This window comes from Bos indicus x Bos taurus, chromosome 6 (assembly GCF_003369695.1).
Source record: "Bos indicus x Bos taurus breed Angus x Brahman F1 hybrid chromosome 6, Bos_hybrid_MaternalHap_v2.0, whole genome shotgun sequence".
NCBI classification, from domain to species: Eukaryota; Metazoa; Chordata; class Mammalia; order Artiodactyla; family Bovidae; genus Bos; species Bos indicus x Bos taurus.
The window spans coordinates 61980885-61994007 of record NC_040081.1 but is presented as its reverse complement, the minus strand read 5'-3'; the positions used below and the strand labels follow the sequence as shown (position 1 = coordinate 61994007).

Sequence of the window (13123 nt, the reverse complement as noted above, 5' to 3'; positions counted from 1 at the left end):
CAGCTGTTTAAAAATATAAATTCAGAGAAGTCTGGCAGCTATTGAAATACATTCAATAACATTAATGATTTATCATTAATATCATCAGCCCCAAGACTACTTTTACAGCTTTAAAAATAATTTACTGCTTAAGCATAAGTAAGATATTCTTTTCCACTAACCAGAGCTCTCTTCTCCCCTACAGCTGAGGTTCACATATTAATAAAATGTATGCATCTGGAGAGCTGAATGAACTGATCCTAGACAACAGGGTGGCACTGTGATAGACACCATTGTATATATTTATATTTTCTTTAGAAAATCAAACACAGTTAGGGAATCAGACTTTGAATATCTTGGAATTTTATCAGGTCCTCCATTAATTCCAGTTAGAATCCAGGGTCTAGCACAGGGCTTGGCATACAGTAGCTGTTGAATAAACATTTATTTAATACATCAATGAACGTAGTCACGGCAAAAATTCCAAACAAAGGAAATTATAATAAACAAAGTTTATTGATTAATCCAGAAACATAGCCATTAAAAAAGAAAAAAGTATAAACCAAATTATTGCTTTCAGTCAATGACACCAGGTGCTCTGTGGGTGTGGACTCTAACCCACACAGCTCTTACAGCGCTGAAGACCATTCTCGTTGCAAGCCGTGCACTTCAGGGCCTTGAAAGAGTCTGTAAAGCAGTTTCGAAACACTGACATCTTGCTTCCATGGCAGACAGAGCACGGAAGAAAGCCAAAGCCCCCACAGGAGGGACACTCGTGTGGATGCTGCACTCTCTGGATAGGTGGCAGGAGGACAAGAAGGATAGGATTTGTGTTAGCATGACAATGCCATCAGCCTTCCTGTCTTTCTGTACTATAGACCGTTATAAAACAATACCAACGTATGATGATGGAGGACTTGCAATCATTTACCATTATAATATACAATAGATGCACAGGAAATGCTCTCTAACATTTCCTTTATTGTCTCATTGATGGCCATCAACAACACAAGCTTGGTGAGTAAAGGTTGGTACATTTTAAGTTAAAGGGCACATCATTTGAAAACTTCCAGAAATCCATCATATGAAAACACATATTTACAAATCAAAGAAATTCAGAAGATGGTAATATGCCCTAAAGGAAAATACTGTAATTTTCCTTTTAGTATCGCTTCCTAGTTTTGTATCTTTGTTTATAGAATAGCAGCACTAATAGTGAGTCTGGAAAATAAGAAAAAATAAAAGCTGGATTGGAGGAGCCTCTGTCAACTGAAGCTCCATCATCATATTGAACATATAAATAAGCTTTGTTTTTTAAAAAGCACTTCCAAATGCATCACTACATAGTATCTTCTCTCATCTCATCCTTCACACATAAGAATACCTTCCTATGTAAAACAGCTAATTCAAACATCATTGTGCTGTGCTGTACTGAGTCTCTCAGTCGTGTCTAACTCTTTGCGACCCCATGGACTGTAGCCCTCCAGGCTCCTCTGTCCATGGGGATTCTCCATGCAAGAATACTGCAGTGGATTGCCATGCCCTCCTCTAATATCATTACCTTCGTTTTACATTTAAAGAAACAGACATAGAAATCTTGAGACTTATCTAAGTCCATAAAACTACCCACCGTAACTATCAGCCTTTCTACCTCAAGTAAAAATAAAGTACCCATTACAGCATAATGAGATTAACTAGGAAGCGTGCTGTTGTTGTTGTTGCTGTTGTTGTTGCAAGTCATGTCCAGCTCTTGCTACCCTGTGAACTGTAGCCCCAAGGTTCCTCTGTTCATGGGATTTCCCAGGCAAGAATACTGGAATGGGTTGACAGTTCCTTCTGCAGGGGAGCTTCCTGACCCAGGGATCGAACCGTAGGTCTCCTGCATTTGCAAGTTAATTCTTTACTACTGAGCCAGCATGTTAAGGATATTTTGAAGATTTCCATACACATTTCCGTTCGCTTTTTTGAACATATAACCTCTGCTGGAGTCCACAAGTGTAAACCATCTGCTGGTGGGAGCTTAGGAGCCATTACAGAATGAATACAAAGAGAATGGGAGTTAAAACAAGCTTCTGACTTGCAAAATAGGAACTTTCAGCTATGTCTGAAAGCCAGCTTTTGTGACAAGAATAATTGCCAAAATACACTTGGGAAATATAGATACACACACACATGCACACACAGACACTCAGACAAACATACCTTACATACTTAGACATACATACAGATTTTCTCTGGAAATTCACAATTGTACTTAATAAAGTCTCCAAAAAATCCAACGGAAAAGGAAACCAATTAACTAGGTTTAACCCACCATGTTCCCAGCAAGAAATTCTTTCCTAGAAAGCAACTACAGTTTTCTCATAAAAATGTGCTTTGGGAAAGAAACATTAAGGATCTGATTGCTTTAAAATTTATATATTTCCAGACCACTTTTCAGAGCTGCATATTCTGTATTCAGTAAGATTCATTTACAGTTACCATTTGACTTTGCTATTAGATCGAGATAGCAAAATTCATGTCATATCTTATTTTTAGCAACAGAATTAATTACTTTGATGGAAAGTAGTGATTTCTAGTCTGAAGGACACAAACAAGAAACGTTGTCAAGTTTGTAGAGATTCAAAGCTCTTCCAAAAAGTTGGATTGTATGTAGCAATTTAGTTTCTCTGTAGCTGGATTGTTTGTCATTTCCTTGTGCAAGAGTTGACCAAAAAGTGGTGCATCGAACTTACAATTTTGCATGATACAAAAATGTCTTTAGAAAAAAGCTTTATATAAAAACAAAAGCAGTGAAGAAAGAGTGTAGTCTAAAAACAAAATATAAGAGAATTAGTAAGTAATGCTCTTCTTATCAAAGTTTAGAAAGGCTATGATAAGGTAGACAGACCCTTGACATGCGTTAGAACCAGGCCAGAGATTATGTTAAAAATATTTAATGACTTATACAGAAACAACACCAACTAGTCAGAAAGGACTTATAAAACCCTGAGTCTAGGATGTCACCATAGGATGTACTTGTTTGTAAATAGGTTTGGATTTCAAGTAGAATGGGATCATCAAATTTTGCAACTAAAAATATGTGTTGCCCAGTTAGCTTGTATATCAGATAGACCATAGATAAAGTTTTGTGTAGATATGCCAAAGATTATATGGAACATACTTAAACTAAAAAAATTATTCATAATTTAATTGAGGCTTAAATGTAAGCAGACAGCCTATACTTTATCTGGCAACCCTTATAGGGTAGTTGCTTTTATGGAAGAGGAGAGCTGCTTGGGAGTCTTAGAGTAGTAGCTATTTACTAACTAGTATAAACCTTAACAACAAGTATAAACATTTCAATATTTTAAAATTCTTCAATAGCTTAAGATTTTCCCGTGAAATACATTTGTGCTGGCAAGCAAAGAACAACAAAGCTAGAATGAATGTGAGTGCTAAGGAGTTTCCTAGGCTCATTCACCATCTATGTCACTTACTCCAAATACCAGGCTTTCAACACAGAGAAATAATAATAAACACACAATCAAATTAAAAATTATTGAAACCAAACACAACCCTATAGGCTTTCCTGGGGACAAACACCTTCCCGCATCATCTTCCACCTCTTGTTTATAGAAAAGCTTTAGCCTCCTAGCCTTCTCTGAGTTACAAAGAGTAAATTTAATCAGAAAAGTGAAAAAAAGGCAGAAACAAATGAAAACAGTCAGGCAAGACAAAATAATAATAGTTTGACTGTGTGGATCACAATAAACTGTGGAAAATTTTGAAAGAGATGGGAATACCAGACCACCTGACCTGCCTATTGAGAAACCTGTATGCAGGTCAGGAAGCAACAGTTAGAACTGGACATGGAACAACAGCCTGGTTCCAAGTAGGAAAAGGACTACGTCAAGGCTGTATATTGTCACCCTGCTTATTTAACTTCTATGCAGAGTACATCATGAGAAACTCTGGACTGGAAGAAACACAAGCTGGAATCAAGATTGCTGGGAGAAATATCAATAACTTTAGATATGCAGATGACACCACCCTTATGGCAGAAAGTGAAGAGGAACTAAAAAGCCTCTTGATGAAAGTGAAAGTGGAGAGTGAAAAAGTTGGCTTAAAGCTCAACATTCAGAAAACGAAGATCATGGCATCTGGTCCCATCACTTCATGGCAAATAGATGGGGAAACAGTGGAAACAGTGTCAGACTTTATTTTTGGGGGCTCCAAAATCACTGCAGATGGTGACTGCAGCCATGAAATTAAAAGACGCTTACTCCTTGGAAGGAAAGTTATGACCAACCTAGATAGCATATTCAAAAGCAGAGACATTACTTTGCCAACAAAGGTCGGTCTAGTCAAGGCGATGGTTTTTCCTATGGTCATGTATGGATGTGAGAGTTGGACTGTGAAGAAGGCTGAGCACCGAAGAATTGATGCTTTTGAACTATGGTGTTGGAGAAGACTCCTGAGAGTCCCTTGGACTGCAAGGAGGTCCATACTAAAGGAGATCATTCCTGCGTGTTCTTTGAAAGGACTGATGCTGAAGCTGAAACTCCAGTACTTTGGCCACCTCATGCAAAGAGTTGACTCATTGGAAAAGACTCTGATGCTGGGAGGGATTGGGGGCAGGAGGAGAAGGGGACGACAGAGGATGAGATGGCTGGATGGCATCACTGACGTGGACGTGAGTTTGAGTGAACTCCGGGAGTTGGTAATGGACAGGGAGGCCTGGTGTGCTGCGATTCATGGGGTCACAAAGAGTCGGACGCAACTGAGTGACTGAACTGAACTGAACCATGTAATAAAGTCAACTCCTTTTGTTACTCCTCAAGGGCAAAAGATAATATCCTGAGCCATATCGCTGACCTGAATTGTTTTGCAGATACTAAGATTCCCACCCCCACCTTGCCACATAAAGTGTTAGTTTCTCAGTCATGTCAGACTCTTTGCGACCCCATGGACTTGAGCCCCCCAGGCTCCTCTGCCCTTAGAATTCTCCAGGCAAGAATACTGGAGTGGGAGTGGGTAGCCATTCCCTTCTCCAAGTGATCTTCCTGATCCAGGGATCAAATCCCAGTCTCATGCACTGCAGGTGGATCCTTCACCATCTGAGCCACCAGGGTAGCCTCAAGTGGAAGAAGTGAACTGCATGCTGATCACTAGTATGTAGACCCCAGGGAGGTTGGAATCAGAAGGTTGAGGTTGTTAACTCACCCTGTCACCTCACCACCAACCAATCAGGTGGATATCCATGAGTGGATCAAGCATCCTATGACCTTCTCCCTCCTTTTATCTTTAAAAATCCTTCCTTGAAAGTCATCGGGGAATTCAAATGTGAGCTGTCCATACTTCTTTCTTGGCCCCACACTGGATGCCTCACAGTAAATGCTATATTTTCCTTCACCACAATCTGGTATGAGTAGATTGGGTTTACTGTTTGGGCAAGTGGACCCAAATTTGGTTTCGTAACATTATCTTATATCATGGGCCTGGAGCATGACTTCCAAAGATTACTTTCGAAGGGCCAAAATATCAAATGTTAAATATATGATGAGTCTGCTATTTAATTACTTCTCTGCAATTCAGAACACATAAATTTCCTAAAATGAAGTTAATATATAAACACTAAAAGCCACAGTGTCCATTTTAAAGGGAATCACAGATAGACCAAGGTCATCCTAAAACAACTTTGTCAGAATTATGCAATGCTATGGTAAAATTTGCTTTTGCTTATAGGGTTGTTGGGACAATTTAATGAGTAAATTCATATAAAGTGAATAGAATACTGTCTGGCACATAGTAGCTACTCAGTAATGGCTAATAGCCATTATTTTATTAATAAATCCTAATCTGAAGAGATTTTTATTAACTGCTGCTTCAAGCTAAATTGCTTGTGGTCACGTGACACAGTCATTTTCTACCACTAATATAGTCATTTTATTTAAACACCACTTCTATACTTGGTCTTCTGGTCTAAAGCATTGCCACTGTAAGAAAAGGAGAGTAAGTGTATTTTGATTCACATGTGAATTCTGATGTCTTGGAGCACAGCATTGGAAAGATTCTGAGGCCATTTCCACTCTCAAGAAAATTCAGCCCTTTAGCCATAAACTTGGGAGAAAAAAGAATGGCTTACCCAGCACATACGGTTGTATGGTCAGGCCACTCAACATGGCTGTTCTCTTGCTCTCTACATCCACTGCTCAGTTAGTCCCTGCTTCACCTACACTCTACTTGCATGACTGACCTTCCTTCATTTTTAAAAAATTTGTTTTGTTTTGTTTTTTTAATTTTTGTCTGCATTCGGTCTTCGTTGCTGCGTGCAGGCTTTCTCTAGTTGCATCAAGTTGGGGCTACTCATTGCAATGCATGGGCTTCTCATTGCAGTGGCTTCCCTTGTTTCAAAGCATGGGCTCCGGGCATACTGGCCTTAGTAGTTACTGCACCTGGACTCAGTAATTGTGGCCCGTGGCCTTAGTTGCCCCAAGGGATGTGGGATCCTCCTGGACCAGGAGTTGAATCAGTGTCTCCTGCATTGGCAGGTGAATTCTTAATTAACCACTGGGACCACCAAGGAAGCCCCTGACCTTCCTTCTTATTTGTAGAGCCTGATTAGTAAATACCTATATACTTGTCCCTCGCCCAAGTTTGTCATTGTTCTAATATTTAGATGAGAATGGCTCCCCTTTGATAGTTTAATGAAGGGAAGAACTCTGCCCCAGGAGGGTACATAGCCTAAGGGGATAAAAGAGGAAATCCTCCTCTGCTGAATTCCCCTAGTAACCAATAAGCCAATCTACAATATTTCTCCCTATAACTGGTAGTCTCCTTATTCTTCCTGGGAGTGAAGACCTCTGCTGCTCTGTCCAGCCTGCCATCCGCCTCCCAGCAGTGGGATGTTGCTCCAGGACCCTTCTGCTTCAGATGTGTTGTTGTTGTTCAGTCACTTAGTCACGTCTGACTTTGCAACCCTGTGGACTACAGCATGCCAAGTTTCCCTATCCTTCACCATCTCCCAGAGTTTGCTCAAACTCATGTCCATCAAGTTGGTATTGTCATCCAACCATCTCGTCCTCTATCATCCCCTTCTCCTCCTGCCTTCAACCTTTCCCAACATCAGGGTCTTTTTTCTAATGAGTCAGCTCTTTGGATCAGGTGACCAAAGTATTAGAGCTTCAGCATCAGTCCTTCTAATGAATACTCAGGGTTGATTTCCTTTAGGATTGACTGGCTTGATCTCCTTGCAGTCCAAGGGACTCTCAAGAGCCTTCTCCAACACCACAGCTCAAAAGCATCAATTCTTCAGTGTTCAGCTTTCTTTCTTGTAAGAAAGATGTGTAAGATCTCCCATCTATTAAACTGCTGATGTCTCTGTCACCTACTGTGTGCTCTTTCTTCAGCAAATATAGTAACTGCAGGCCTGAAGGCTACAGCCCAACAAGAGTCTATATCCAGTATCTGATGTAATAGAGACTACCTCATTTTACAAATGATGAAACAAAGATTTTTAATGACTAAAAGTGAATGTTCAGATCACAGAGAAATTTGAAAACAGATTTCCACTTTCAGTGAAGAGGTTGACTACAGATAATTTGATCTCCAAACAGTTAAGAAATCTAGAGTAGCTCTTCAGTGTCCTGACACCCAGCAAAGCTAGAAACCAGGCAGACCTGGTTGATAACAGCACCCAGTAAGAGTGCTGAATCTACAGAATGCCCCCTCTTCACAGTGGTTTGGATGGAGGCATGTGCCTTGGGGGCTGTAGTAGTGCTCATGCTCAGTCATATCCAACTCTTTAGAGGTGGAATTTAAGAAAAAAGGAGTAAGAAATAATCCTCCCTTTTATCTCTATCTGTTCATCTATTCTTGGCCAGGGACTTAAAAAAAAAAAAAATCCAGCGGGCTCATTCCACAAATAAGTTCACATTGCTAGGCACTATGTATGGCATAGGAGATACAGCAGTGAGCAAGAAATTTCCCTGTTCTTTTAATAAGTAGCTCTCGCTACAAATAAGGATTTATTAGTGAAATATTGACTAATAATGACTAATCTTATTGAGTGGCTATTACATACCAGGCAATGTTCTATTCACTTTACATGAATTCACTCTAAATCTTCTCAACAATCAAGTAGAAGGCTGATCTCATTATAGCGCTGTAGAGATTCTGCATTATTTGAAGATGGCCTTGGTTCCCTGGCGGCTCAGCCGGTAAAGCGTCTGGAAGACTGGGTTGGGAAGATCTCCTGGAGAAGGAAATGGCACCCCACTCCAGTACTCTTGCCTGGAAAATCCCATGGACAGAGGAACCTGGTAGGCTACAGTCCATGGAGTCGCAAAGAGTCGGACACGACTGAGCGACTTCTCTTTCTTTCTTTCTTCTGGCCTGTTTTTGATTCCATATAAAAATGATGATGTAACTTTTAGTATTTATATATTAATTTTATTTTAGGGAATTTATTTGTGGTCTTTGAATATATCCACTTCATACCACAGTCATCTAAATTGAAGCCCCCGAGAATTCCCTAGCCTCTAACAATGGACCAGAGGATAAGAGTGGAGTTCATGAATGATTGTGAAATGGGTTTCTTTTGTGGCACAAACTCAAATTTCATAAATAAGAAGAGCTTTTTGCTGTTCTCTAATGCAGAAACAGGATGCTAAGATCAAGAGTATTTAGTGTTTTTTTCAAGATTAAGGAATGAATGCAATTCTTAGTTTTAACCTCAGATCATCTAATCTTATTTTAGAAGTACTGGGAACTCTCTTAAGTGTTCTGCCAAGGAAGAAGCAACTTATCTGATTCTCTGTAACCATAAACTCCCTCATCCAGATTATCTATGAATCAGACTCACTCCACATAACAGATTGTCACAAAAGTGAACACTTGGCCTATAGTCATCTCTGGATGATCCACCTTTGTCTACATACTTTGTTTTAAACTATAGTAAACCATTAAAAGTTGGCTTTAAGCTCAACATTCAGAAAACTAAGATCATGGCATCCAGTCCCATCATTTCATGGAAAATAGATGGGGAAACAGTGGAAACAGTGGCTGACTATTTTTCTGGACTCCAAATCACTGCAGATGGTGATTGCAGCCATGAAATTAAAGAACACTTATTCCTTGGATGGAAAGTTATGACCAATCTAGATAGCATATTGAAAAGCAGAGACATTACTTTGCCAACAAAGGTCCATCTAGTCAAGGCTATGGTTTTTCCAGTGGTCATGTATGGATGTGAGAGTTGGACTGTGAAGAAGGCTGAGCACCGAAGAATTGATGCTTTTGAACTGTGGTGTTGGAGAAGACTCTTGAGAGTCCCTTGGACTGCAAGGAGATCCAACCAGTACATCCTAAAGGAGATCAGTCCTGGGTGTTCATTGGAAGGACTGATGTTGAAGCTGAAACTCTAATACTTTGGCCACCTGATGCGAAGAACTGACTCCTTTGAAAAGACCCTGATGCTGGGAAAGATTGAAGGTAGGAGGAGAAGGGGATGACAGAGGAAGAGATGGTTGGATGGCATCACCGACTCAATGGACATGTGTTTGGGTAAACTCCGGGAGTTGGTGATGGACAGGGAGGCCTGGCGTGCTGCGGTTCATGGGGTCACAAAGAGTCAGACATGACTGAGCAACTGAACTGAACAATGATTTAATTCAGCAATTGCTTGTTAAGTGCCTAGGAAGCTATTCTCTGTCTGATCAAGCCATTAATAAGCAGAATCATTCCTGATCCTTGATTTTCAGAGTTATGAAATGCTGACACAGTGGAAATATGTTGTTATATTCCTAAAAGTATAAGCCAGATTTGTGAATCTGATTCTTGATCCAATGGGATGTACGGCCACAACCTTATTTAAAAAGATGTTCCAATTTCAGGAAGAGGCACCCAGAGCACGTGGCCTGATTGCCTAGGTAAGTAGATGGTACTCTGCTGCTTTAATCTCTGAACATGCTGTGGCCACCCACTCCATGGAGAGGGAACATCACCCAGAATGTTGCCTCTCCAAGGAGGGTCAGGCCAGCCTTTGATAGCTCCAATGCCTTACACAGACATTGGAGCATGTGCCTTACACAGACATACACAGCCTGTGCCATTTCCAGCATCCTCGGTGTGTAGTTAAGAATCTTACTTCTGTTCTTCCTGAATGAAAAATCAGGCTTTACAAGGGAAAAAAAAGTACTGAAAGTGAACGCTATATTGGCAGCCTCATAGCAATGACATCAAAATGTTTCGTCAAATCTTTAGAAAAACAACAAGGCAGAAAAGCGCATTAGAGCTTCTCTACCATCTGAGATCTTTAATTCAGCGTCTGCCATAACAAGGTGCTTGCTAATACATCTCAGGGCTGCCCTGACTTCCTCTGTGTGGGTACCAGCAGGATCAGCTGTCCATCTCAGTCATTGTTTGGGGGGAATACTTGGACACTCTTCTCTTTTGATCTTTAGCTTGTTTATTAATATAAATAAATATACAAATAAATTTTACCCCCCAAATGGTGTTTTTATTCATCCTTTTCACCCAAGCATTCTCTTACATAAAATAAGTCATTTAATCTTCTTTCAGCTAGCCTTACTGAACCCAAGTCTTGTACCAGCTACTGCCACATTTCACTTGCTTCTGCTACCCATGTTTGAAGCCACTGACAAGTCTTCATCAGCGAATCATGCCCCCTCAGTTTCCCAGGGCAAGTTTCACTTGGGTGGAATGTATGCTAGACTTCTTAGGCCAGAAAACTTGAAATGAATTGCTGACACCATTCTTGTGGACCCAGCTGTAGCCACTAAGCCGCTTTCCTCTCCGTTACTAGGGTAATTGTTAGAAACTGGGGCCTGAATTACAAAGACCAGGGGAGTCATGGTCTGCTATGCAGCACCCTAGTAACAGCAAATTAGAACTTGGTATGAGCTCTCTGGTTTCTCTCTAAAGATATTGCCTATTTGCCCATTCTCTGTACAATGCCATACTAGCATAAGAGCCAAGTGTTAAAAATCCAGTCTGTTCCCTGGACCTAATACTCTGCCTATCTCCCAGTAAACTTCTCCCCTCAGTCTTAGGTCCTGTCACATATGGTCAGATTTCCCAGACACCAACTTGTCACTTAATTTGAGAGTGAAGGAAGCACAGATTCATGGTTAAGATCAAGGAGTCAGGTTTAGAATCGTGAGTCAAACACTATTTACAAGGTCTGGAGCAACTAACCTCATCATCTGGGCCTCCATTGCCTTGTCTGAAAAACAAAGACAGTAACAGAACCCACCTTGCAGTGTTATTTTGAGGTTTGAATAACTTAATACATATAATACCAGGAATAGGAACAGTACTGCTACTTAGAAAGAAATCCAATGCTTCCTACCTCAGGAATATTTAACTCCTGTTTTATTGCCAAAAGCTAATCAGAAGAATTGGATGTGCTTGGATATGAATCTTGTCTTTTGTCCACTTTTACTGGTTCTTCCAACTGCTTCTCCAAGGGTAGTCTCTTTCCCTGGGTAAGTTTGCTTAAACCCTAGCACCTTCACAGGCAGTTTAGGGATATCTGGATGGCTGAAAATTCTCTACCAGTTTTGTTATATGGACAAAGCAGCCCAACAGAGGTATAGCTCTTACAACTCCTATGAATGGTAGAAGCCAGTACCATACCATTGTATTTCAACATTAAGAATAGACTTAAATGTTTCTGGATTATTTATGGCATCTGTAGAATTGAGACAGACTTAATGAAGAGAATAAAATCCTCTTTCCAGGATTCTTTGAGCTGAGAGAGAGAGGTTATGTTAATATACAGCATGATAGTATTAATCAAGTTGCCAAATAAAGGAATTATAGACTCAAAGGAAAAAAGTCCAGGAATAGCTAAGGTAAATCATCAATCTTTAAAAAGAAGTGTAATGAGGGACATTCACTCTATAGGATCCTAAAAAGTGCTATTAAACCACAGGAATAAAAATAGTACAATATTGGTAAAACAGGAACAAACAGATCAAGGGAAATTATTAGAAAGCTCAGACAAAGACCTGAATATATATGGGGAATTATTATAATATAAAATTGGCAGCGAACATTCATTGGATTATTGAAAAAGCAAGAGAGTTCCAGAACAACATCTACTTCTGCTTTATTGACTATGCCAAAGCCTTTGACTGTGTGGATCACAACACACTGTGGAAAATTCTTCAAGAGATGGGAATACCAGACCACCTGACCTGCCTCCTGAGAAATCTGTATGCAGGTCAAGAAGCAACAGTTAGAAGTGGACATGGAACAACAGACTAGTTCCAAATAGGGAAAGATGTACGTCAAGGCTGTATATTGTCACCTTGCTTATTTAACTTATATGCAGGCAATGGCACCCCACTCCAGTACTCTTCCCTGGAAAATCCCATGGATGGAGGAGCCTGGTAAGCTGCAGGGGGTCACTACAAGTCAGACATGACTGAGCGACTTCACTTTCACTTTTCACTTTCACTCACTGGAGAAGGAAATGGCAACACACTCCAGTGTTCTTGCTTGGAGAGTGCCAGGGACAGGGGAACCCAGTGGGCTGCAGTCTGTGGGGTTGCACAGAGTCAGACACGACTGAAGTGACTTAGCAGCAGCAGCAGAGTACATCATGAGAAATGCTGGACCGGATTAAGCACAAGCTGGAATCAAGATTGCCAGGAGAAATATCAATAACATCAGATATGCAGATGACACCACCCTTATGGCAGAAAGTGAAGAAGAACTAAAGAGCCTCTTGATGAAAGTGAAAGAGGAGGGTGGAAAAGTTGGTTTAAAGCTCAACATTCAGAAAACTAAGAACATGGCATCCGGTCCCATCACTTCATGGCAAATAGATGGGGAAACCGTGGAAACAGTGACAGACTTTATTTTCTTGGGCTCGCGAACTGCAGATGGTGACTGCAGCCATGAAATTAAAAGACGCTTGTTCCTTAGAAGGAAAGTCATGACCAACCTAGACAGCATATTAAAAAGCAGAGACACTACTTTGCCAACAAAGGTCCATCTAATCAAAGCTATCATTTTTCCAGTAGAAAATAGAAAATTCCACCCATTTTCTCACATGTATGGATGTGAGAGTTGGACTATAAAGAAAGCTGAGTGCCGAGAATTGATGCTTTTGAACTATAGTGTTGGAGAAGAC

At 40.4% G+C, this 13123-nt stretch overlaps 1 protein-coding gene across 1 annotated transcript in view; it reads right to left on the bottom strand.

Annotated features, from left to right (window-relative positions):
- Positions 1 to 511: 511 nt before the first annotated feature.
- The window catches only part of GRXCR1 (glutaredoxin and cysteine rich domain containing 1), a 132089-nt gene continuing 119477 nt past the window's right edge, over positions 512 to 13123 (bottom strand). Inside the window, exon 4 of the mRNA XM_027545393.1 lies at positions 512 to 772. Within this exon, the coding sequence (XP_027401194.1) occupies positions 593 to 772 (180 nt within the window). The 3' untranslated portion in view covers positions 512 to 592. The remainder of the gene's footprint in view (positions 773 to 13123) is intronic.